The following is a 22588-nucleotide window of genomic DNA, read 5'->3' on the forward strand; positions in this document are numbered from 1 at the left end:
AGTTGGCCGATTTAACACTGAACTGAACCGACTTGTTTGTGTAACAATCACTAAGTAGTTTTCTCAATGAGCTTCAACCTGGAAGTCAAAGGGCGGATCTTAGCGTCTGATCTTAAATCTGAATGAGACACTTTTCTGATGTGGATTCTCTAAAACCTGTCTGTCTCAGCTCCACACAAACAGTCGCACACCGATTTCTGTAAAGCAAAAACGTATATTTCAGAACATGGAAGTGTGAGTGATGAAGAGGATGGGCAGACAGAGCGGCTCAGACTAACGCCTGGAGCTCTGTTCTGAATGTCTTTAGCTTCTTTGGGGGGGCTGACTGCTCGGACACGACCATTAGTGAGTCCAAAACTTAACAAAAACTACCCGGTGACAATGAAAACTTATCGATGGGGGGTGGTGGGGGGCACAGGGCATTTAAACAGGTTTGTAGTCCAGCTTGGATTCCAGCTTCTTGGAGTCGGCCACCTTCCTCACAGCTTTCATGAAGTCTTCCTGGGTTACATACTCTCTGTCTGAGCGGATGGCGAACAGTCCTACGACAAAAACTCACGTCAGCAGAGCGATCAGCAGATGAAGAAGAGGAGCTGATGAAGACACCAACCTGCTTCTGTGCACACATTCCTAAGGTCAGCCCCGTTGAAACCGTCCGACAGCTTCACAATGGCTTCAAAGTCTGAAAACACGCAGACGTTTGAATTAAACCGATAGAAGACATAGAACGGCATCGATCGTGGGGCGTCAGTCTCACCTATTTCTCCGTGCTTGGTGATAGGACTGGAGTGGATCTTCAGGATGTCCAGGCGGGCCTGCTCATTGGGGAGCTCGATATCTGAGGAGAATCACACACGACGTGTTGATGTGAGCAGAGGAGACAAAAAGAAACAAAGACAAGAGGAGAGGATCTTACGGATTTTGCGGTCCAGTCTTCCAGGCCGCAGCAGAGCCGGGTCCAGAGTGTCGGGTCTGTTTGTGGCCATGATCATCTTGACTCTGTGCAGCGTGTCGAAGCCGTCCATCTGGTTCAGCAGCTGACAGAACAAATGAGACAGATCAATGCTCATCCGCTGAGCTGCAGGGTTTCATCACGATCACTGAACTCCTGCCGCTCTGCAGAAACTATGTCCTAGAAAACCACAGGTTTTAATTTTGGGTAAAACACCACAATCATAATTCAAAGACCACTGGGAGCGCTTTAAAAATGGATCCAACGGAGTGAGACTTCAACTCTCGTCATGTTGCTGGGAAAACTAATGTTCTCTTACCTCCATTAGAGTCCGCTGGATTTCTCTGTCAGCTGAAGTTCCCTCAGAAAACCGTCGACCCCCTTTAGAAAACAACAACATACATGTAATCTTACAGTCAAGCACATGCGTCTAAATGTTTACTTAAGTATCTGAATGACAGCTCATCAAAACAAAACAGATAAAAGGGTATTTTTTTTACAATAAAGATTACTCATAAATGAAGTGAATATTTACATGTTGTGCAAACACAGCACCATCCATACTGCAAAAAACTGGTTAAATCAGCTTCATAAGACTGGAGCTGGATATAAGCCATCTTCTATGGGTGACATCACACTTACTCTGTCCAGTTCTCATATATAGTCAATAGTTTAGGCTAAAGTATCTGAGAGGAAGTTTGTTGCAGATTATCTCCTCAAATCTTTGACCTCTTTAGTGCTTCTACACACTATTACAGGTGTTTGATTGTGTTGTTATAGTCCTTCATTCTCGGACTACAGAACAGGAGAAGCTTCCAGCAGCTTCCACTCACCGATGGCGTCGATCTCGTCCATGAAGATGATGCACGGCTGGTGGTCTCTGGCGTAGTTGAACATCTCTCTGATGAGCCTGGCACTTTCTCCGATGTATTTGTCCACGATGGAGCTGGACACCACCTGCAGCACAGAGAGGGTCACCAAAACTGCCCGGCGGAGCAGCTTCACACCTGAAGGTTTCAGCAGCACTCGCCTTTAGAAAGTTGCAGTCCAGCTGGCTGGCCACAGCTCGGGCCAGTAGAGTCTTTCCTGTGCCTGGATCAAAGAGGAAACATCAACAATTGATGTCTGGATGAAAGCCGGCAAAGCTTCTGCTTCATCGGATGAGAGGTGACCTTCACCGGGACAAGAGGCTCACCTGGAGGTCCGTACAGCAGACAGCCTTTGGGAGGGATGATACCCACCCTCTGGAAGAGCTCAGGGTTGGTCAGAGGAAGTTCAATCACCTGCCATGAACAAAAACCCATCGTCAGTCAGACTCAGCAGGAAGGGGCGGGTCTAAAACCCAAACTTCACAGCACAACCACGACTATCAGTGCATTTATGATTTTACTTTTAGATTTTGCAACTTCTAAAATCTAGAAATGCCCTCAATAAAAAGTGTGGGGCTCTGAGTTTTTTTTGAATAATTGATCTGATTTGATCGCTTGACTGAATTTAAACTTTTTAAGAGATTGGTGGTCCACCAAAACATCTACTGAAGATCTGCTATCCAGAAAGAAAAAAACACCTTAAACTTGTTTGTTCTGAATCCTCCCTAAAGTGCTTGTACCTCTCTGAGCTCACGGATCTGTTCAGACAATCCTCCGATCTCTGAGTAGGAGACGCTGCCCGGGTCCTCATGGGACATGTTGTACACCAGAGGGTCCACCTCTCGGGGCAGGTACCTGTAGGACACCATGGAGACGTGGTCAGCAGACAACACATGATATGACTGACGAGTCTTAATGTCCTATTAAAAGGAAACATTGACAAACGTTGTTGTATTAAAGATCACATGACATCACCTGACCCTCTGGAGTCCCCACAGAAGTTTAGCCTACCTCATAATAGTGAGTGTGGTCATGTCCAGAGCCACCCTGGTTCCAGGCTTCAGCTGCGATTTGTCCAACTGCAAAAAGAGATGTGATGGATGAGCGCCGACATTCAAGAGGACAGGGAGTTTGGCAGTTCCTCCTCAACCTTTACAGATGAAGGTAAGTGGCTACAGACCACTCACTCAACAACTTTAATTATTTCATAAATCGAAAACCCTAAGCGAGCTTTTTCAAATGTCTACAATTAATTGTAAGCAGCTCCCATGACAACAAACCAGCATGAGAGCGAAAACACCATCATCAAAACAAAGAATGTTCTGGATTAAACTCTGAAGAACAGTTTTTCTGTGTGTTGGTCGAGTCTTTATGATCATATTTAGGCTAAAATCTTTTAGCTTCAAACAAAAATGCTCTGTTTTTTCTAAAAGTGATGATTTCATAGCCAGTTTTTCCAAAAGAAACGACAAATTTCAAAAGTAAAAATAAATAAATAAATATATTGATTTTTTCAAATAAAATCATCACATCTCATGAGGTGATCCTGTTCAGCTCAAACAGATGAGAGAAGCCCGTTTTTGAGGCGGAACACAACAGTGCCTGTGACCATAAATCAGTTATTCAGATTTCTTTAGAGGAGGAATAAAAACCGCTATCGATCAAAAACAACGTGGAAATAAAAATTTCTTAAAACGCTAAAGTCACCAGGACACTTAAATGGAATGTAGTCATTCACTCTTTCAGGAACAGATTGATGTTCCTGGGCAGCAGGTCAAAACAGGATCAGAATAAGAGAATGGGAGAGGAACAGCCCCCACCTGTCTGCGGCATCCAACCACATAGCGTGGGCCGTTGGTGGCTTTCACGATGACTGGAAGAAAGAGAGGAGGAAGGATTGAGCATCACAGATACAAACTTTAAGATGAATTTGATCTCAGGGGGAAAGAACAGCATTTTTATTTCTATGCTTATGTCTGCTGTTTTGTAACAGTTTCTGGTTTCAGACAACTCTGATAAACTATCCGAGTGTTGCCATCAGAACACAAACAAGAACTCAAAAAGATCTTTCAGATCCACAAAGAATTCCCATAATTTTAGCTATTATTCTTACACTCATTTAGACCAAAAATCAACCAACTTACATTTTTTATGTCTATGCTTATGTCTGCTGTTTTGTAACAGTTTCTGGTTTCAGACAACTCTGATAAACTATCCGAGTGTTGCCATCAGAACACAAACAAGAACTCAAAAAGATCTTTCAGATCCACAAAGAATCCCATAATTTTAGCTATTATTCTTACACTCATTTAGACCAAAAATCAACCAACTTACATTTTTCCTCTGTGAGCTGTTTCAGAACCTCTCCAACAATCTGCAAGGGGATGTCGCAGAAAAAAGGTCAACATGTAGCCTCAAATAAACTCCACATGACAAGGCAGAATGTGGCACGGATAGCTTAGCATTTCCTTTCACATCAGCTTTCCATAACACTGTATGTGAACAAAAAATATTTGAGCATAATTGATTTTTGGTATGTAAAACTACAGTAGTTATGACTTTTAAGTCAGAAAGTGAATGCTATGGTTTTTGTTATCAATACAATCAATCCTTAGTAGTCTGGTGCCTTTTTTTTTATTTATTTATTTTCTTTTTCTACTTTACAATTAGTTTAATTAATTTATATTTAGAACATTTATTTTGTACTAATTCTTGATAATCACTTTTTAAGACCCCCTTAATGTATTTTTGATTATATTATATAATACCTTATCAATTAGTTTGAAACTGTTAAAAAAACACTCAATTTCAAGTGGGGAGAATGTTATTTTACTAATAAATAACATAAATTGAGATCAAACTGTAGACAAAACAAAAGATTAAACATCTCTACTGTGGATAGAGCAGGGAGTTTAACAGTTTCAAAATTAAGAAACTACGTTTTATGACTTTGTAAAGAATGAACTAGATATATATGGCTGTTAAAAAAAAGTGGCAGAAGGGGTTCTTACCTGACCAACACTCTGCAGAGCCTTCAGGTCGTTCTCTGACTTCTCATATTGTTTTGTTTGGTCTCTGAGCTGCTCCCTCACTGGCAGAGAAGAACATTGTTTGTTATAATCGATACAATTTGATTAACAAGCAAAATAGAGAATATGGTTCATATTGCTGCTTTAAATGTATCAAATAGTGGTTCTATACAGCCAATCAGACACACTGCTCTCTATTAATGCGATGTCACTGCAGATTTCTATGGTAGCTTGACTGTTTGAATTGCTAGCTGGTGGTGTTAGCATGCTACCAAAAACTCCATCAATGTTTTTGGGTAAGAGTCCCAGTTTGAAAGCAATTGATATTGGTGGAATCTAAACCGGATCCGCTCAAATAGAATCTAGTTGCTAACTGGGTTTAAGGTGTGTTTACCCGAATGAGCACACAGGCTGACATGCTAACTACATGACACAGCAGGAACCATCCGAAAGACGCGGCTTTCGGCTAGGAAAATAAAAACCACAAACAACTCAAACTAAATTGAGTTCTATGTTATCACTGAACTGACAGAGGGGTATTCTCACATTCTTTGAGACGTCCGTCCACCTCCTTATGCTCCAAAAGTTTCTTTCTATAATCTTGCAAAGCTTTATCTCTTGTGTCCGCCATGACGTTAACTGAATGAGGGAGCGGCGCTTCTTCTGTGGATCAGCGGCAACTGCTGAGCGCGCTACCGCCACCTATCGGTAAGATGGGCGTAACAACCAGAACGTCTCTTTTTGAATGATCAATATTTCAGTTAGGTAAAAATAAAATAAAATAAATAAAAATAAAAGGTAAATCTTTGTTTGGTTAAGCTCGATGTGAAACCCAATACTGTCAACAGAATAAAAATATGTGTCCCTCAATAAATGTTGATTTTATTTAAATTGTGACATAATTATAAAGAACTTGTATTCTTTATTTTAAAATAGCAGCAGAACTGTGTTAGATATGATATGAGAGTTGTTTGTTTTAAATGTAAAACGTGTTTATTCAATCCATTCGGATGTATGTGAAAATGTGCATTGCCTGCACTACACACATTGACCACTCGGGACACTACTCCGAATTATTGGGCGGGTCTTATTTCCGTCATCGTGTTATCGACCAATCAGAACGCTCCGTGTATCACGCAGCGCCGCGGGTCAGAGTTCGGAGGTTGACAGGCAGGGTTATGGTGGAGGTGCTGATACATTGGTGGGGTTGACGTGATTCGAGGGGAAATAACCAAACCAGCAGAACAAATTTGACTATCAGAACCAGCCGAAGAGCGGAAAAGCGTTTGCCGAAGCGGAACCAGCAGCTGTAGTGAAAGCGGAAAGCCGAGAATCGCTCCTCCGGTGCGGCGGAGCCACTCGAATCTTCGCCCTGATTTCTCCCGTAGGATCGGCGCTCATGGCGCTCCTGTACGGCCTGCTGTGGCGGCTCCTGCTCGCTCTGCTCCGCATCAAGAGAGCGCTCGTCTCGTGGCTCCGAGCCCGCCTCCGGAACCGCAGCGGCAGCTTGTGGGAGCGGGTGGTGGCGGCGCTGCTCCTGCCTGCGGCTCTGTCGACGGACTCCCAGAAGAAGTTAGAGCGGAGCCCCGTGAACGGCAGCCGCGCCGACAGCCGCCGGGCGCAGTGGTTGGCGGACGGCAGAGCTCTTGAGAAGTTGCCGGTGCACGTCGGGCTGATGGTGGCCGAGGAAGAGCCCAGCTTCACGGACATCGCGAACCTGGTGGTGTGGTGCATGGCCGTCGGTGTGTCCTACGTCAGCGTCTACGATCATCACGGTAATCTCTCCGATCAGCACACCTGGGGATGAATTGATAACTGTCATGGCGACTCCCCCAGAAAACATGAGTTGCACACTTTTTATGAATCAAACACCCCAGTCATGTGACCGCCTGTGGTTAACAGTAGTTTTTCCCGCTAGAAACTTCAATAGATCAAGGTTTAAGTGATAATCTTAAGATTATTATAGTTTAAATACGTGTTTTCATTCGTTAATTTGATCACAAGAAGTGAGTTGATCTGAAATTTGTCCCTCTACGATTGGTTCAGATCTCCTTTGATCTGCGACATCAAAGACCAGATTAAAGGGAGCCAGATTTTTTGTGTAACAAAGTTTTTTTTTATTTTTTAGCCACACTGATTTTATGTTTAACAAAGTTTATTCACAAGAAAGATAGTCAAACTCTAAATTATAAACTATTTTCTAATAGTAAGGCTCAATGATACTGTAAATCATTAAACAACTAGTCTTTTTTAAGATTAAATGGAGATTATGCATTTTATTTTGTTGAGTATTTCAATTTATTTGTCTCAGTTTGATCCTAATTTCTATGGATAACCTTTCGGGAGGCTTTGGGTCGAAGTCTTAATTCGCTCTATAAAAAAATAAGACACTGGTTTACTTTTATTTTATAGTATTGTTACTATTATAATAAATATATTTGAACTGTTGATTTTTTTTGGTATAAACATGAAGAGGAAATAGCCTTTTTTTTTCAAAATAAGAAATAAGTTTTGACAGATGTTTGCATGACTTCCTTTTAAATAAAAGTGTCACACAGGTTTATGTGGGGTAAATATAGTAGTTATTAAGTATAGTGTCAAAAATAATAAAAATAAAAGTTGTCTATAATGCATCTTAGCCAGAAATGTATAAAAAATAAATAAATTAGAGCCAATTAAGTTACCCTAACTGTTTTTTTAGCCGCTTAAAATCCTAGAATTTATTGAGGGGTTCGTCAAAATCCAGCTCCTTTAGAACCTGTATCTTTTGGTTCCTGCAAATGTTTCATTTGTCCATGTCACACTGTTCTCTTGATATGCACTAAGTCCAGCTTTTGTCTCCAACACTACTTAAACTGTTCTCGCCGTGTTCTCCCCTCAGGTGTCTTCCACAAAAACAACTCCCGTCTGCAGGAGGAAATCGTGAGGCAGCAGCAGAACCTGCTGGGTCTGGATGGGTCCAAATACAACGTCGAGTTTCTGAGTAACGGCGGAGACGAGCACCAGCACTGTGGTGAGACCTCCTGAATCTGTATTTTGTCATGACATTTTTTCCTGTGTAAAGACAGCTGATGTGCCTGCTGTGTGGGGTGACTGTGTATTGTGTGTTAGTTGTGTCCTGCAGACCCACCGTGAAAGTCTTGTCTCCTGAAGATGGGAAGCACAGCATCGTTCAGGCAGCCAGGAAGCTCTGCCACTCGGTGGAGAACAAGGAGAGGAGCTCCAAAGACATCAGTGTGTCCATGCTGGACGTCATGCTCAGAGGTACTCGGCCCTGCTTCTAGTTAGAAGATGTGAGCGCTGATGGAATGTAAAGTCTACTTTGTAGACCCTGAAGACAAGTAGTATGTTGGGTGTTAAAGTTTTTGACTGCAGAGACACTAGATGAGGACATCTTGTTTGGACAAAAAAAAAATAACGAAGAAGCTCAACTATGACTTAAAATTACAAAAGCAAAATTGACGAAAGAAACTTTGAAATAAAAGTCTTGTAGAGATCAGATCAGAGATTAGATAAATCAAACTTTTCATACCAACTGTAAGGCACGGTGGTGGAGAAATGATGATGTGGGCGAATTATCAGCTGTTAAAGACAGTCCAGTAAACCAAAGAAAGAAAGAGACATAAGCACCAAAGGTTTATGTCAACGTTGGCTGGAAGGTGTTGATGATGTCTCTCCTTTCAGAATCCAAAAACATTACCGACCCGGAGCTGGTGGTGAAGTTTGGTCCGGTCAACAGCACGCTCGGCTTCCTGCCCTGGCACATCCGACTCACAGAGTTCGTGTAAGCTGCAGTCCCTCCGTTCCTTTAGACCAGGAGTGTCAAACTCAATCGCACAAGGCGCCAAAATCAACTTGGGTCGCGGGCCGAACAAGATAAACATTTATTGAAGACTCTAAAACTACATTTTTAAAACTTTAAAACCGTAACTTTTTAACATAATTATGAACTAGATATATAACATTATATGCAATGATGCTAGTGTGAATGATGTAAGCTGAATTGGGCCGCTGAAGATGCTAGTGCTGATAGCTGAAGATGCTGAAATTTATATCTAAAAACTCTGAAGCTGATAGCCAGCTAAAATATTAGCTAAATACCAAATTAGCCTAAAAAACTAAATTAAAAAAAGAATGTAGGTTAGCTAAAAAAGCTAGCATGCTCTGAAAAAACAGCTAAACTTGAAAAATATCCTAAAAAAATGGAAGAAAACTTAAATTAGCCTAAACAATTAGTGTGTAAATTTTAGCCTAATTCCAAAAGGGCCTAAAAACAAACAAACAAAAAAAGCTTAAATTAGCCAAAACAGCTAGTATGTAAATGAAATATTAGCCAAACTTCAAAATAGCTTAAAAAAAACCTTGCCAAATAGTCCAAAAAGCTAGCAGAATGCCAATTTTTAAAACCATAACTTTTTAACATAATTATGAATAATAAAAACAAGCAGGAATATTATTCCAGAAAAAATCAACTTAAACTTTAAATATTATTTTACTCTCCATAAAAATATATTTGGTCAAAATTATACAAGTCAGAAATAAGCGCAAGATAACATTTGGTCATTAATAACAATAGAATAAAATGATCTGGAGGGCCGGATAGAATAACCAGGAGGGCCAGATCCGGCCCCCGGGCCTCGACTTTAACACATGTGCTTTAGACTGACTGTAGGTGGCGCTGCTCTGACTCTGTGCCGTGTGTTTTTCAGCTCGGTGCCATCACACAGAAACGTGTCATACGAGGACCTGTACGGCGCCTTGCAGCGCTACGGCGTCTGCCAGCAGCGACTCGGACAGTGACGAGTTTTTGTAGAGGAGTCTGGATAGACGTTGAGCCGTCCTTTCTTATCTACCGTGTATCCACGACTGTTTGAGCCATGGCGACCAGTGAGCGTGAGACCGGCACTCTCTTGTTGTCAAATGGACTCCCCTCTTGGGATGTTTGGAGCACGCTCGATTAATCAGCAAGGTTGCTGACAACAGAGACCAGCTGTCATCCTCACGGCCTTCATCTGTCCATCTGCTGCTGACCGAGCAGTGTGAAGGAAGAGGAGGCGTGGCCATCCCTCTCCTCTTCCTCACAGATGACAAAGACTCACCTGACCAGCAGATGAAGGGTGATCGGTGTGTAAATAAGACTGACTGTTGTGTTGACCTGTTTGGTTTCTGCTGGAGTGGTGTTTAAATAAAATGAAGCGCCTCCTGTCCCCACCCCCGCCGTCACATGACTCCTGGTGCTGGTCACATGATGCTACTTTCCGGAAAAAAATAGTCGAGGTTCCAGATTTAAACGAATTTAAATCTAGAAATTCAAGCTGATCAAAAAACTCAGAGAACATTTCTGTCCTGATTTAGTTTTTATTCTGATAATGATAAAAAACTGATACAGTAAAACAGTTATAATACATTTTATGGTAAATTTGACAAAGTACCTGACCCATAAAAATGGCCTGACAACACATTTCCTGTCAGTTTCCCTCTAAGACATAATTCCCACTGAATAATTTTCTATGAGTTTAATTAGCAAAAAACAAATTATATTGTCTTAAATTCCACTTAAGGTCAATTTCATAGATTGTCTTGAAAAATTGAGTAATTTATAATTTTCTATAGTTGGGACTTCTAACCCTGTTCTGTTTTCTGGATCAACAGAGATCAAATATACTAAAAATAATGACAAATTTGTACTGGAGAACAGAAAATAAAAAGGTGTTAAGTAAGTAGCACCTGTGTCTGCACAAGTCAAATCTTTTTAAGTGGATCGATTTAGGCCTACAGACAAACAGTTGCATTAGATTTTTGCATAAAACATTAGCAACAAAAACAAACATTTCAAAATTAAGACTTGAACATAATCAAACTTTTTGGTTAAGAAGCAAAATAAAGTCAGTCGTTTCATGTAAAATAAAAATAATACTTGTTACATGTAGATGTACAAAGCACTTCTTAAATAAAGTAAAACAATAAAAAAGAAACACTGTCAGGATAATACTTTGTGGTAATAATTTTTAGATTAAGACAAAACTATGAAAATGTAGAAAAATCCCTTTGACAGATCGCCCAACAGTAGTTGGGTCGGCTTCAGCAGCCCAGTAAGTACTGCAGAAATAAGACAACCACTGCTATGTTCTACTGATACCCTATAGCAAATATAGGAATCAGACAAGACCCACTCAGATGAAGACTGTGTTTTTGGTGTTTTTATCATGTTCTTGGGGTATTTTTCCGATGGCTCAAAACTGTACGGCTGGATTGCTCCAATATTGCTCGCGATTTTTGTTGTATTGGTAATGTTAGGCTTGGGGGGCTGTAAGCTAGTGGGAGAGAGTGGAAACAGAGAGCTATTAGCAACGGGGAGGGAAGGGGGCGGTGTTTATCCGTACTGATAGTACGGATAAACACTACTCAGAGGTCAATTTCTCTGCAGAAACTATGCCCTAGAAAAGGATTTTGGCTAAAAATGGCATAATAACTAAAAGACCACTGGATGAAAATATGATCAGAGAGGATTTTTAAGGAATGGCGATGAAGGGTGGACGGTTGTGACTGAGGAGCAGCATCTGGAAAAGTTTCAGATATGCAGGAACAATGAGTAGGAGTGAGTGTGGTGGAATAACTTGCCTTTTTTTTTGGATGGATTTGAAGGGTTTTACATTTTTTCTCACCCTTTTAGCAAATAGACAGGATAAACCAGTCTGACAGTTGTTGGAACACACCCAGTAACAAACACCATTTAGAACTGAAATTTCAACTTTTGCATGAAATTTAAAAAGACTCAGAGAACAATTTTAGCTTGAAATGTAAGATTTTATCTACAATGGATTTTAATTCTAACCGTAAAGATGAAGATCTTTTTGAAATCAGACTGTACGTGTTTGTAGCCGTAGCCAAGTTGGGCTGTTTCACCTCAAATTACATAGGGACTTACATGCTTCTGTGATAAACTACCTAGTGGTTGTTACTTGATGAACTGACAGAATACTTTTGATTTGAAACCTGCCTCAAAATCAAGTCAAGAGGTATTTCTAAAACATTACCTGACCAAGGATCTATGCACATGCTGAGACGAACAATGATTAACTTTGTGTGGATTTGTGCTTGGACCAGCCAAACATGCTAACATGCATTCCACCACATACAACAAACTCTGTTTCATTTTTTTTGGATCAAGCAAAACTATATCCTATACTTTTTTAGGAGGAGATGAGGGGGTTGAGACTGCATGTGCAAAGAAAGAAATTCAGCAGAAAATAACAGACCTGCTGAGGTGTTGATTGTCAACGGACGGAGAAAGTTATTGCTGTCAAGATGGAAGTAAGCAACAGGTAATATCCACTGAAAAATCGAGAGCTGCTGAAAGAGTCTAGTAGACTCCAAACACCAGAGGAAGAACTGATTTGATTGACTGAAAACGAATAACTTCTGTTCATCGGTTCTGGAAACCCTTGAGAGTACAAAGGGTAAAGTAATCCAAATGGGGTTTGGAGAGCTGGGTGTCATCTGCATAAAAGTGGACCTGAATATTTTGTTTTATAAACATTTGAACAAACAGATCCCACCAGGAACAGCAGCTGTAAGAGGATCTGAACAGACTCAGTTCAATCAAGAAGAGATGATGGTAACAGTGGAACGATACTTCATAGTCCACCGAGACAATGGAAAAAACTCTCAAAAGTCACATTTATATCTGGAACGACGATTTGTCTGCAAAGTTTGTTGATTTCAGTCATCTAAGTCCATCGTTTGGTCACATATCAGTGTGGTGGGGGTCTTCCATTACCCAAGAAATGGTCATAGCGCTCAGAGATGTTTCTTCTCAGATCATCGATGTCTTTCCTCAGTCGGCAGACCTCAAGCAGTTTGACACTGACCTCCTCTTCCTCCTCCACCCTGCAGTCGGTCTCCTCAGCTGCAAAACAGAGAGACATTTCAAGAGGAGTCTATGATCATGTGTCAGTTCATGCCAAAACCTCTAAAAAACTAAAACTAACAAGGTCTTCAATCCGGGCTTTCAACTGCAAATTTAACTTCTTCAAAACTTTGTAAAAGTATGAAGACGATGCTGGACACCTACACTTTATGCCAAGAAGTAAAGACAGGTTGGGTTCTTTGCCCTGAGCTCTCTGAGCCAAGATTTTGCACAGAGCCTGAAGGTCCATTAAACACAACGACATCTCCTTCAACAGTTGGTCCACTTCAGACTTGCCCCGACCAGATGGCACACACAGAGACAGGTCTTCTTTTTGGTTCTGGCACCAAGACAGACACAATTTATCTTCAATCCACATCAAAATGATACAGAGCTTCATAAAATGTGCTTTCTGTAGTGATGGAGCTGAGACCTGTAGGGCGGCTCTGGACGGAGGAGCTCGGCTGTCCTCTTCTTCCTCTGATGGGTGTGACTGCTGTTGATGGGAAACGCCTCGTTTCTCCTGGAGCCTGGCTCTGGCGGCCTGAGAGATGACACAGATGAACTGAACTTCCTGTAAGGGACCTCCTAGAAGTTATTGAATATTAAGACCTTATTGATCCTCATTGGATCAAGTCTACAAGTCAGAGTGGGGATTGTTCAGAACCAAACAGAAAGGAAGTGCTGCAGTTTTTATACTGTCAAATAACTTGGCGATAGTTCTTTATCTTCCTTAGCCTTCAGAGTATGTTAATTCAGAGCAAAAGAAGGTTTGCCTCAAACCCCAACATCACTTGGAACAATGTTCAGTCATTTTTGGGTTATCTCACCTGAGGACTTGTATAGATGAACTAACTTTACTATTTTGGAATCAATGCTTTATTGCTGGGGAATGTAGAATGTGGAGGCTTGTCCGGGATTATACTCTCCCCTAAAAATAGAGGTCACTCTCTCTTTTTGTATGATAAGTTTGGGAGGATGCAAAGAGACCATCAAAACACAAAAAAAAAAATATTGACAAATGTGTATTATCTAGCACATTCTCATCTCCAAGTCGTCACATACGATGCGATACGCGATACATGGCTCACAATATCACAATACTACGATAATTGGTTAAAAAAACATCTCTAATAACTAACCATATATAGAAGAACATATTTTTGGGGAAAATATATCCCTATTTTTTAGTTAGAACACAATAATAATAAACAACGTATGTCTTATTTTGTGCAACAAATAAAATAAACTTTTGTGGAAATCAGTATTACTATGTCTTTGACAAGCATTGACACCAATTTAATTTGATTTATTTGTAAAATTCAGTGTTAACATTAGTAAACATGAACAGCAGTGCCTCTACTTAGTGCACAATTGTTGTAAACAACGGAACAAAAATTCAATAACTCAAGTAGACACAATGACATGGTGGTGCTCACGACAGCAGGTCTGGCAACGCGTGCCCCCTATCTACCTCCAAAGGAACGTCTCACCAAATAATTACAAATATAATGTTTTACGGCCTCTTCAAATGAAAATAAAATATTATAACATACTTGGTGAGAACCCATCGAGAATCAATCGTAGGAATAAATATCGCAATATCGATATTTTGGCACACTCCTAATATTGACATTTGGTTAAGGCCCATTCCTGGATGTTTTGGGCGTCCCCAACTCGTTTTTTGACGTGCTGGCTGTTCATAAAATCAACGGTCCGCAACCCTTGGAGCGCGGTACCATATGTGCAGTGGTCCTCTGGACGCGCCCAGTACCGATACCCTAACCATAACCCAGTACTGGCCCGATGCTGCGTCTGGCATTGGTTCAGGTCTTATACCACATTTGGTCCCGTGTCAGGTTAGGGTTAGGGTACCGGGTTTAAGGTAGTGGTCCAGTTTTGGCTCGTGGGCCCAGAGCTTGGGGACCTGTGATTTAATGGGAACAGCCAGTACGTCAAAAACGATGAGTTGTAGAAACCCAAAACATTTAAAAAAGTAACAAGGAGGGGTCTTTAACCAAACGTCAACATGTGACGTCTTATAAGTTGATAATGTACTGTATTATCAGAAAACACACTCTTTGAAATAAGCTAGACTTTCCTACAATTCAAACACTGTGTTAAAGTTATTTCTGCTACATGAAATGAACACAATAAAATCCAAAAATGACACTATAAAGGCACGGGTTGGCAGGAAAGCTGAACCAATGGGAATATTTGACAGACCAGTGTCGACCTACATGCATGCAAGTGATTGTGATAGTCTTTAAAATATAGTAACAATACTTTTGTAAAGGTAAAACATGGATAAGAATCAGTGTGTGGGTGTTGAGGGGATAACTCTACCATGAACAGTAGACTCAGCCTCTCGATCTCTTCTTTCTGATGCCTAAAAATCTGGTGAAAGCAGAAGGAAGTGTTAGTTTGGGACTTCATTCCTGTGTGTGTGAGAGAGCAAAACCTGGAGGATGTTACCTGACTGCTGTGATTCCGCTGCTGCAGGAGCTGGGAGTTCTCCACCTCCAACTGCTTCAGGTCCTGCACAGGCAACCTAACACCATCACTGAAGCACTGCTGCACCTTACTCTGCAGGCTGGAATTAATCAGAGGACAAACAAAGAAAATGACCAGAAAATGTGAAACTCAATAATCACTGGGAAAACAAATATATGTATACCTTCAAAATTAAGGTTCTTTCCTCTTTTTCTGAGGGGCCTCTGGTCACACGCAAGATGGCGCCAGAATCTCTAACCAATTTTGCAACATTAGCCGGTTGCGTGAGCCGAAATTTCCTAAACTTTAAGAAACCCTTTTAAAAAATGAGATTTTAAAAACTTTTCAGAACTATCACCTTTTAAGCTCTCTAATGCGAATAAACTGCAACTGTCTAAACAGTTTACTGTGCAAGATGAGCTTCAAATGGGACAAAGAACATTATTAATTTTATTTTTTTTCCAAGTCAATATTAACAAGTGTTAACTTTGGGCACAAATTACGCTTTTTTTTCCAGCTGGCTCCGGCAGAGGGAGGGACTTCCAGCTAATAATTTATATTATATTGCAATATTTTTATCTGTGACCATATTCTCTTGTTTTTTTTTTTCTTTCAATACTCAAGAACAACACAAAGAGATGATTCTAGGGACAGAAAAATAAATCAGAGTCAGTCAAAACAAGACTAGTAATTAAGTTAAATGATGCAGTTTACATTTTTTTAATTAATATATAAAATTTTCGTTTGTAGATTAATTTTTCCATGGCTTTTGGGAAACTGAATGCATCTCCATAGCTACTGCCCTCTATTAGTGGAGGTTGGAATTGTGGGTACCAAAAGAACACTCCCATAACTACATGAAATTGTTAGCATTTCAGTCATTGTGTGTTTGTTGAATCATAATGTAATAATCTATTGGAATAGATTGTTGATGGGGTGGCGTTTGGCCCCTCCCCACCAATTGAATGTCCCACTGAAGCAGGAGGTGTGGCCCTCTGTTGATTGACAGGTCTCTGAACGGCTTTTGCTGACTTTAGGCCGGGGTCGGCAACCTTTAACAATAAAAGAGCCATTTGGGCTCGTTTTCCACTGATCAAAACCTAGAAGGAGCCATATAGTCCTACTTTAGCCTTTAAGAAATTTGGATTTGGATTCATGACTTCTTTTTGTTTTTTTTTATTTATTTATTTTTGTTTGTTTAGTTGTTTTAATAAATGTGAATTATTTGAAATATTTTTAGCCTGAACAAAAGCGAAAACATAAAAAGAAACTTGCATGTCTCAAAATTTTTTTTTTTAATGGTTTTATCTTCTACCATCAGTAGAGGCCAAATTAGCGAAAAATCTAGCTCGTTACTTAATTAAAGGCTGAACTTCAAATTAGCATAAAATTCCTCAGTAAATTAAATCAACCAAAAATGTTAGCATGTTGCAAAAAGAAAAGCTAAACTCTAAATTAGCCTACAAACCCCAGAAGATAACAAATTAGCCAGAAATGTTAGCATATATGGCCAAAATATTAGCTAAACTCCAAATTAGCATAAAAAACTAATTAGAGGCCAAATTAGCCAAAAAAGTTAGCTTGTTGCTTAATTACTAGCTGAACTTCAAAATAGCCTAAAATTCCTCAGGAAACTAAATTAGTCAAAAATGTTAGCATGTTACTAAAATAGAACCTAAATTATCCCCCAAAAACTTCGGTAAATAACAAATTAGCTGAGAACATCAGCATTTTGCTAAAATATTAGCTAAACTCCAAATTATCATACATTTTTTCAGTAAACTAATTAGTCAAAAAACTGTTGTTCAAATAGAAGCTAAAATCTAAACTAGCCTAAAACCCCCAATAGAGAACAAACTAGCAAAAAAAAAAAAAAAACGTTAGCATGTTGCTAAAATAGAAGCTAAACTATAAATTTTATCCTCTAAACATTATTTTGTTTTCTTCAGCCAGAGAGCCACCATGGAGAGATAAAGGAGCCACATGTGGCTCTGGAGCAGCAGGTTGTAGACCTCTGCTTTAGGCCATACCTGATTACAGATGCAATCAGCTCCTCCTCTCTCTTGGCCTGTGACTCAATCACGATATCCTTCTCCTTCATCAACGTGTGGCGCTCTTCCAGGTTCTTCTGGAGCTTTGAAACGGTCTTCTCCAGATCCTGGGCTTTCTGATGCAGATCCTCCTGCTGAGCACACAGATGGAGAGAAGACACTGGGAATGTCAAACGAGCAAACCGAACTGCAGAAACTAGGTCCTAGAAAAAGGCTAAATAATCATAATTAAAAGACCACTGGGAACGCTTTTACAATAAAAACAATCAAAAAGTGATAATTGAGCAAACATAAGAATGGGCCCAAATATGTGATTATATGTAGTAATGTCATAAAAGCAGCTAAACTTTACTACTTTCCCGTAGGTGATCTATGAAGTCCCCCTCCTCGACCTCCTGATTACCTGCTGGGCGCGCTCATGAACCTGTTCCACAGTGGGCAGCTCGGACAGGTATCTCTCCAGCGTCTCGATGCGCTGCTGCTTCTCTCGGTTCTGCTCGCTCTCCCTCTGACACTTCTTCTTCAGGCTGCAGATGTAGCGATCCCTCGTCTTCACCTATGGGCCACACAAAGCCGTCTGACGGATGCTCTTCCACGACGGCGACTTCTCTCAGGTTCTCACCTTCTCCTCCAGCTTCCTCATGTCTTCTGTGTATTTTTGGGTGACCTGCTTGAAGAACTTGTTCAAGTGGAGGACTTCAAGTTCTGCCAACGCCAGTTTCCTCCCAACTTCTTCATGGCAGCACGACCAATCCGTCGGCTGCTTGCAGAGTGTCCTGGCTGGTGACTCCTAAAGGACAACAGAGTCTTAACCCGATTTGTTCAATGTAAAAACTCAAGAACAATCCATCACACCTCTGCGTTTCGGCTCAGGGGGTCATCAGACCAGCCTCTGTGGTTCTGAAGTAGCTGCTGAGCTCTGAGCTCATTCTCTCTGATCCGGATGTGCAGCTGCAGGATCTGCTGCTTCTGCCTGGAACGGAATACGAACGTCAAAGAGGAAGAAAATATAAATATATCGACAAAAGCAGAAAAACGAAGAGCCAAAGACTCAAACCTGAGGATCTCCAGCTCCCTCTGCCGCAGCACCTCTTCTTTCACCTTCACCAGAGTGTGGACAGGAAGTGAGGTCTCCATCAACGTCTGCTGACGAACAAACACGTCAAGTAAACAGAGACACAAACACCCAACCATCTACTCAGCAGTTAAAAAAACACAGTTTTATGTAAATAAAAATCAGATTTTCAGTTGTAAACACCCAGTTTAAGACGATGCCACCAACCCTTTTTTTTTTCTTTTCTAACCTAAAAATATTTAGTATCACTGTTTACCTAAATGTTTTTGGAAAAAAAAAATGTTTCCAGATTTCAGATTTTATTCCCTGTAAAAATAAAGAACTGTTTCTACATAAACGTCCATCTGTCTGCAGTGTTTTCCTCACGCGTTTCATTACCTGGTTGAGTCCTTGTTGCCATGGCGACAGCTCGTCTGCGTCTGAGCCGGGCTCTGACTTGGGCCTGTACTCCATCTGCTCCGTCAGCCACATCTGCGTCCGAACAGCCGGCTGAATCGGGGAGGTTCTCTCCCCTTTCTGGACCAGAGAACGTTCTGCCGACTTGGAAAAGCTCAGTCCAAACCCGTGTCCTCCTCCGCGGGCCATGTTCGGCTCAGTTGATGGAGCGTACTTCACGTCCAGACTGCTCTGTTTGAGTGGAGAGGAGTGAGCTGAGGACGGGAACCGGTCCATGTCCAGACCCAGAGATCTACTGCTGTGCTGGTACCAGGAACTGGGACTGGCACCTGGTGATCGCTGCAGTGTGGTGCTGCACGTTGAGATGGAAGACAAAGGCAGATAGAAGTCCATGCTGGTGCTCCTGCAGGCCTTCCTGGACCCGTACTGCAGACCTCTGTCCAGAGAGCCTTGAGCATCCGCGTTGTACTGGAAGCTGGATGTTCTGGTGGAGTTCTTCTCCGATCCTGATGACAGCTTTGTAAACGAGGACCACCTCCTGATAGGCTGGGGGTCCTTCAGGTCCAGACAACTTGGCGCCCCCATCTGAGAACTCCTGGCTTTTGGAGAGTACCAGGACTGGGTCCAGCGTCCAGCGCTGTGGGGTGAAGCTGGGGTTCTGCAGCCACTTCCAGGTGAGAAGGACGAGGACGGAGTGATGGCGACGACAGGGACAGTGTCGTCATCCCGGATAGAGTGAGGAAGCAAAGACAGATGGAGGGACGGGGGGGTGGTACCAGAACCAGAGTCGTCTGAGAAACAAATGGTTGAGGAAAAAAAAAAAAAACTATTAAAAGAACACCAAAAACATTAAAGACTATCTCAACAAGTAATGCGTTTTTTCAAGATTTACCAGTAGATACAACAGTGTCATCAGCGTAGCGATGAATGTTCTTGACTATGCCAAGCAAAAACTCTGAAAAAAAGAGCTGGTCTGCAACTTTTTGGAAGTCCCTTTAGATAAAAGCATATGCTAAATTATATCTGATGTTAGACTGAAAATGAAAAATAATAATTTTCCCCAATGCAATCACAAGCTAACTTCTTATTTGCTCTCTTTGGGTGTTTTTGAAGAGCTCTTTATTAAAGTTGTTCATCACAGCGCCGCGGTTTGAATCTTTAGAATGACTAGAACAAGGTCTTACCTTCCAAACTGTCCGAGCACAGAGTACCGATACCAGTGTCGCCGCTGTCAGACACCGCGCTTCGTCTGCGTCCGCCGTACATTCCACTGCCACCGGGCCAGGCCGGGTCAGGTCCACAACCCCAACCTGGGGACCCTTAAAGAGGAATATTAGAAAAGGATAATGAAACAAACTGGATAAAGGGTAGATCATGTGACTGTTTGCACTCCGTCCGGGTTCTGCTGAGTTCCCGATGTAGTTGCTTCAGTGGTGTTGATGAGACTTGGTCCAAACAGACATGATTCCTATGACAGAATCTCTTTAAGGACTCGTATTTTGATATATTCATAAAGAGTATAACAATGGGCTTTTATTCATGATTATGCAGTTTTTAGGAAAAAAATCTCCCCTTTTCTAGGACATAGTTTCTGCAGAGCAGCAGTAGTTCATTAGAAGTTTGCCTCTGACTGTTGGCATGGAGACCCCCTTGCCCCCGTCCTTTTTTGTTTGTTTGTTTGTTTTTTAAAGACAACCTGGCAACACTAAGGCAACCTGGTAGCAACAAAATCCAACTTGGCAAGGTTAAAGTACCTGGAGACAATGAAACTAACCTTGCAATTAAAGAAAAAAAAAACTTACCTGGCAACACTCAACCAACCAGGAAAAATTGGACCAACTTGGCAACATTTATCCAACCTGGCAACGCTGAACAAACCTGGAACAATAAAACCAATCTTGCAACACTCAACTAACCAGGCAACATTAAACTAACTTGGCAACGTTGAACCAACCCGGCTACAATAACACAAACCTGATGATTATAAAATCAATTTTGTGGTTAAATTGAGAAAGAAAAAAAAAACACACACACACAACAACTTGGCAACAATAAACCAATCTGCTGACGAAGAAAGCAACCTTGCAACAACAAAAAAATAAAATAAATTAAAAACAAAAAACTGGCAACGCTAAATGAATCAGGGAAAAATAAACAAACTACGCCAATCTGGCAACACACAACCAAGCAAAATTAGAACATCTTGGCAACGTTAAATCAACCTAGTGACAATCACACCAACCTGGCAACGCTGGACCAATATGGAACGGTAAAACCAACCTGGCAACATTTAACCAATAATCAGGAAAATGAGAACATTAAACCATCCCAGCTACAATAAAACCACTCTGGCAGACTTTTGGAACTCTGAATTTAAATAAGTGAAGTAAAACATTAGTTCAATTGATTCTAGCTCCTTCTATTGCCACAGTTAAACAAATGGGATCAGAATTCACCGTTTTGTGTTGATTTGTTTTAATAAGGACAACAAAACATTTATAATAGCAATTATTATTATGTCTTAAGGAGAAGATCTCTGTTCTTTGGACCCTAAAACGCTCCGTTCAGAACCGAAACACGAAAGAAACCAAAGTCCTGAAGCCCAGCTGCCTGGGCAGCAGAAGTTCTGGTGAATCCTCACGAACCGGATCATAACCCACCCGTTTTATCGGAATCGTCTTGATTTCCTCCCCACATCCTGAATACTGGAGGTCTGTCAGAAACGGATCAGCACCGGGCTGCTGGATCCGTCCAAAGACGAACCGCAGGGGACCCTTTCGGGACCGACTCCATCTGCCTGCAGTGAACTTCCGGTTCCTTCTTCTTCTTCTAATAAGTTCCGGCAGGCTGTACACTGATGTGTGTAATGCTCCCCCCCACAGGTTTTTAGTAAAATTTAACTAAATCCTAAAATATAAACCAGTCTGACGGAGAAAATGCAGGAGTGCTTTTCTAACCAACAAATCAGTAACGCACAACGGCAACACAGATTGAAATGAAAAAGTGGAAATGTTAAAATCACTGAGTCTGTTATAAAAACACCTCCTTTCCACCCTATATTTACTGCAACTGAAAATGACATGAGAAATAGATTCCCGTTCTCCACATTCACAAAGGCCACTGTCATGTTTGTTAATATTAAATAAGTATTCAGCCAGTCCACAGTGTCCCAATCGTATTCTGCTGATGACTACCTCTTCTTTACGGCAAGAGTATGGAGCTGGTCGGCTGACTTTCACTGACTTCTGACAGGAATATAGCAGTCGTCGCCGCTGCTCCTTGTCCCATTTTTCCTGCCACTGTCTATCTAGATGTTTTTTGCAAATACTAAAGCATTCCTGTTTCTCTAAAGGAACTATTACATCAGGATTATCTTTAGCAAGTGACCCCTTGGCCAGAGCATCCGCAGTCTCATTGCCAGTGATCCCAACATGTGCCGGAACCCAGATGAACTGAACTGTACATCCCAAATTCTCTACCTTGTGATGACACTGCAAAAGAGAATAAATCAAATCAGGGCGAGTTTCCGAATCCCTGTGTCGAATGGCCATCAAGGCAGCTGATGAGTCAGAGCATATGAGTATACGTGGATGAATATTATCTGTTACCCAGTCCAAAGCCCATAATATTGCTAAAAGCTCAACAGTGAATACAGATAGACAGTTTGTCACTCTGATGCACAAACTGACCTGCAACCCATCAACAAAAACCCCAAACCCAGTTTTTTGTGACCCACTCTCCTTTGACCCATCAGTAAATATTTTCCTCCCTGTTTTCACGAAGATACAATCTTAATTGCTGACACGCAATCCCT

The 22588-nt window shown here is 41.2% G+C and overlaps 3 protein-coding genes across 4 annotated transcripts; 1 reads left to right on the plus strand and 2 right to left on the minus strand.

Annotated features, from left to right (window-relative positions):
* Positions 1-194: 194 nt before the first annotated feature.
* On the minus strand, positions 195-5555 carry psmc6 (proteasome 26S subunit, ATPase 6). The gene is made up of 14 exons (XM_024290510.2): positions 5397-5555; positions 4833-4912; positions 4156-4195; positions 3642-3694; positions 2833-2900; positions 2562-2676; positions 2148-2235; positions 1983-2044; positions 1786-1909; positions 1272-1333; positions 917-1037; positions 758-838; positions 611-682; positions 195-542 (listed from the first exon to the last, which is right to left on the minus strand). The coding sequence occupies exons 1-14, from the start codon at positions 5479-5481 to the stop codon at positions 424-426; spliced, it is 1170 nt and encodes a 389-aa protein (XP_024146278.1). The 5' UTR covers positions 5482-5555; the 3' UTR covers positions 195-423.
* A 355-nt stretch (positions 5556-5910) lies between these two features.
* nus1 (NUS1 dehydrodolichyl diphosphate synthase subunit) lies at positions 5911-10061 on the plus strand. Its single transcript, XM_024290514.2, has 5 exons — positions 5911-6625; positions 7732-7863; positions 7962-8114; positions 8535-8634; positions 9560-10061. The coding sequence occupies exons 1-5, from the start codon at positions 6250-6252 to the stop codon at positions 9648-9650; spliced, it is 852 nt and encodes a 283-aa protein (XP_024146282.1). The 5' UTR covers positions 5911-6249; the 3' UTR covers positions 9651-10061.
* Positions 10062-10192: 131 nt separating this feature from the next.
* cep85l (centrosomal protein 85, like) lies at positions 10193-22052 on the minus strand. Of its 2 annotated transcripts, none has more exons than XM_024290506.2 (13): positions 21435-22052; positions 19959-20093; positions 18757-19565; positions 18361-18446; positions 18159-18276; positions 17926-18093; positions 17707-17859; positions 17283-17437; positions 15235-15352; positions 15106-15156; positions 13193-13303; positions 12925-13099; positions 10193-12759 (listed from the first exon to the last, which is right to left on the minus strand). In XM_024290506.2, exons 1-13 carry the CDS (start codon positions 21469-21471, stop codon positions 12605-12607), a joined length of 2271 nt encoding a protein of 756 aa, XP_024146274.1. In that variant the 5' UTR covers positions 21472-22052; the 3' UTR covers positions 10193-12604. The 2 variants fall into 2 exon arrangements, with proteins under 2 accessions (XP_024146274.1, XP_024146275.1); XM_024290507.2 differs by lacking the exon at positions 21435-22052 and adding an exon at positions 20577-21398.
* Positions 22053-22588: the final 536 nt, after the last annotated feature.

The sequence above is a fragment of the Oryzias melastigma genome, linkage group LG24, assembly GCF_002922805.2.
Source record: "Oryzias melastigma strain HK-1 linkage group LG24, ASM292280v2, whole genome shotgun sequence".
Classification (NCBI taxonomy): domain Eukaryota; kingdom Metazoa; phylum Chordata; class Actinopteri; order Beloniformes; family Adrianichthyidae; genus Oryzias; species Oryzias melastigma.

Coding starts and splice junctions, on each gene's coding strand:
- psmc6 (XM_024290510.2), bottom strand. CDS start 5,481: ATGGCGGACACAAGAGATAAAGCTTTGCAAGATTATAGAAAGAAACTT. Junction 1,910..1,982: donor TGGACTGCAACTTTCTAAAG/GCGAGTGCTGCT, acceptor TCTGTGCTGCAG/GTGGTGTCCAGCTCCATCGT. Junction 543..610: donor GAATGTGTGCACAGAAGCAG/GTTGGTGTCTTC, acceptor TTTTTGTCGTAG/GACTGTTCGCCATCCGCTCA.
- nus1 (XM_024290514.2), top strand. CDS start 6,250: ATGGCGCTCCTGTACGGCCTGCTGTGGCGGCTCCTGCTCGCTCTGCTC. Junction 6,626..7,731: donor CAGCGTCTACGATCATCACG/GTAATCTCTCCG, acceptor TTCTCCCCTCAG/GTGTCTTCCACAAAAACAAC. Junction 7,864..7,961: donor AGACGAGCACCAGCACTGTG/GTGAGACCTCCT, acceptor ATTGTGTGTTAG/TTGTGTCCTGCAGACCCACC.
- cep85l (XM_024290506.2), bottom strand. CDS start 21,471: ATGTGGGGAGGAAATCAAGACGATTCCGATAAAACGG. Junction 20,094..21,434: donor AGACGATTCCGATAAAACGG/GTGGGTTATGAT, acceptor TTCCTCTTTAAG/GGTCCCCAGGTTGGGGTTGT. Junction 17,860..17,925: donor TGAGGAAGCTGGAGGAGAAG/GTGAGAACCTGA, acceptor TGTGGCCCATAG/GTGAAGACGAGGGATCGCTA.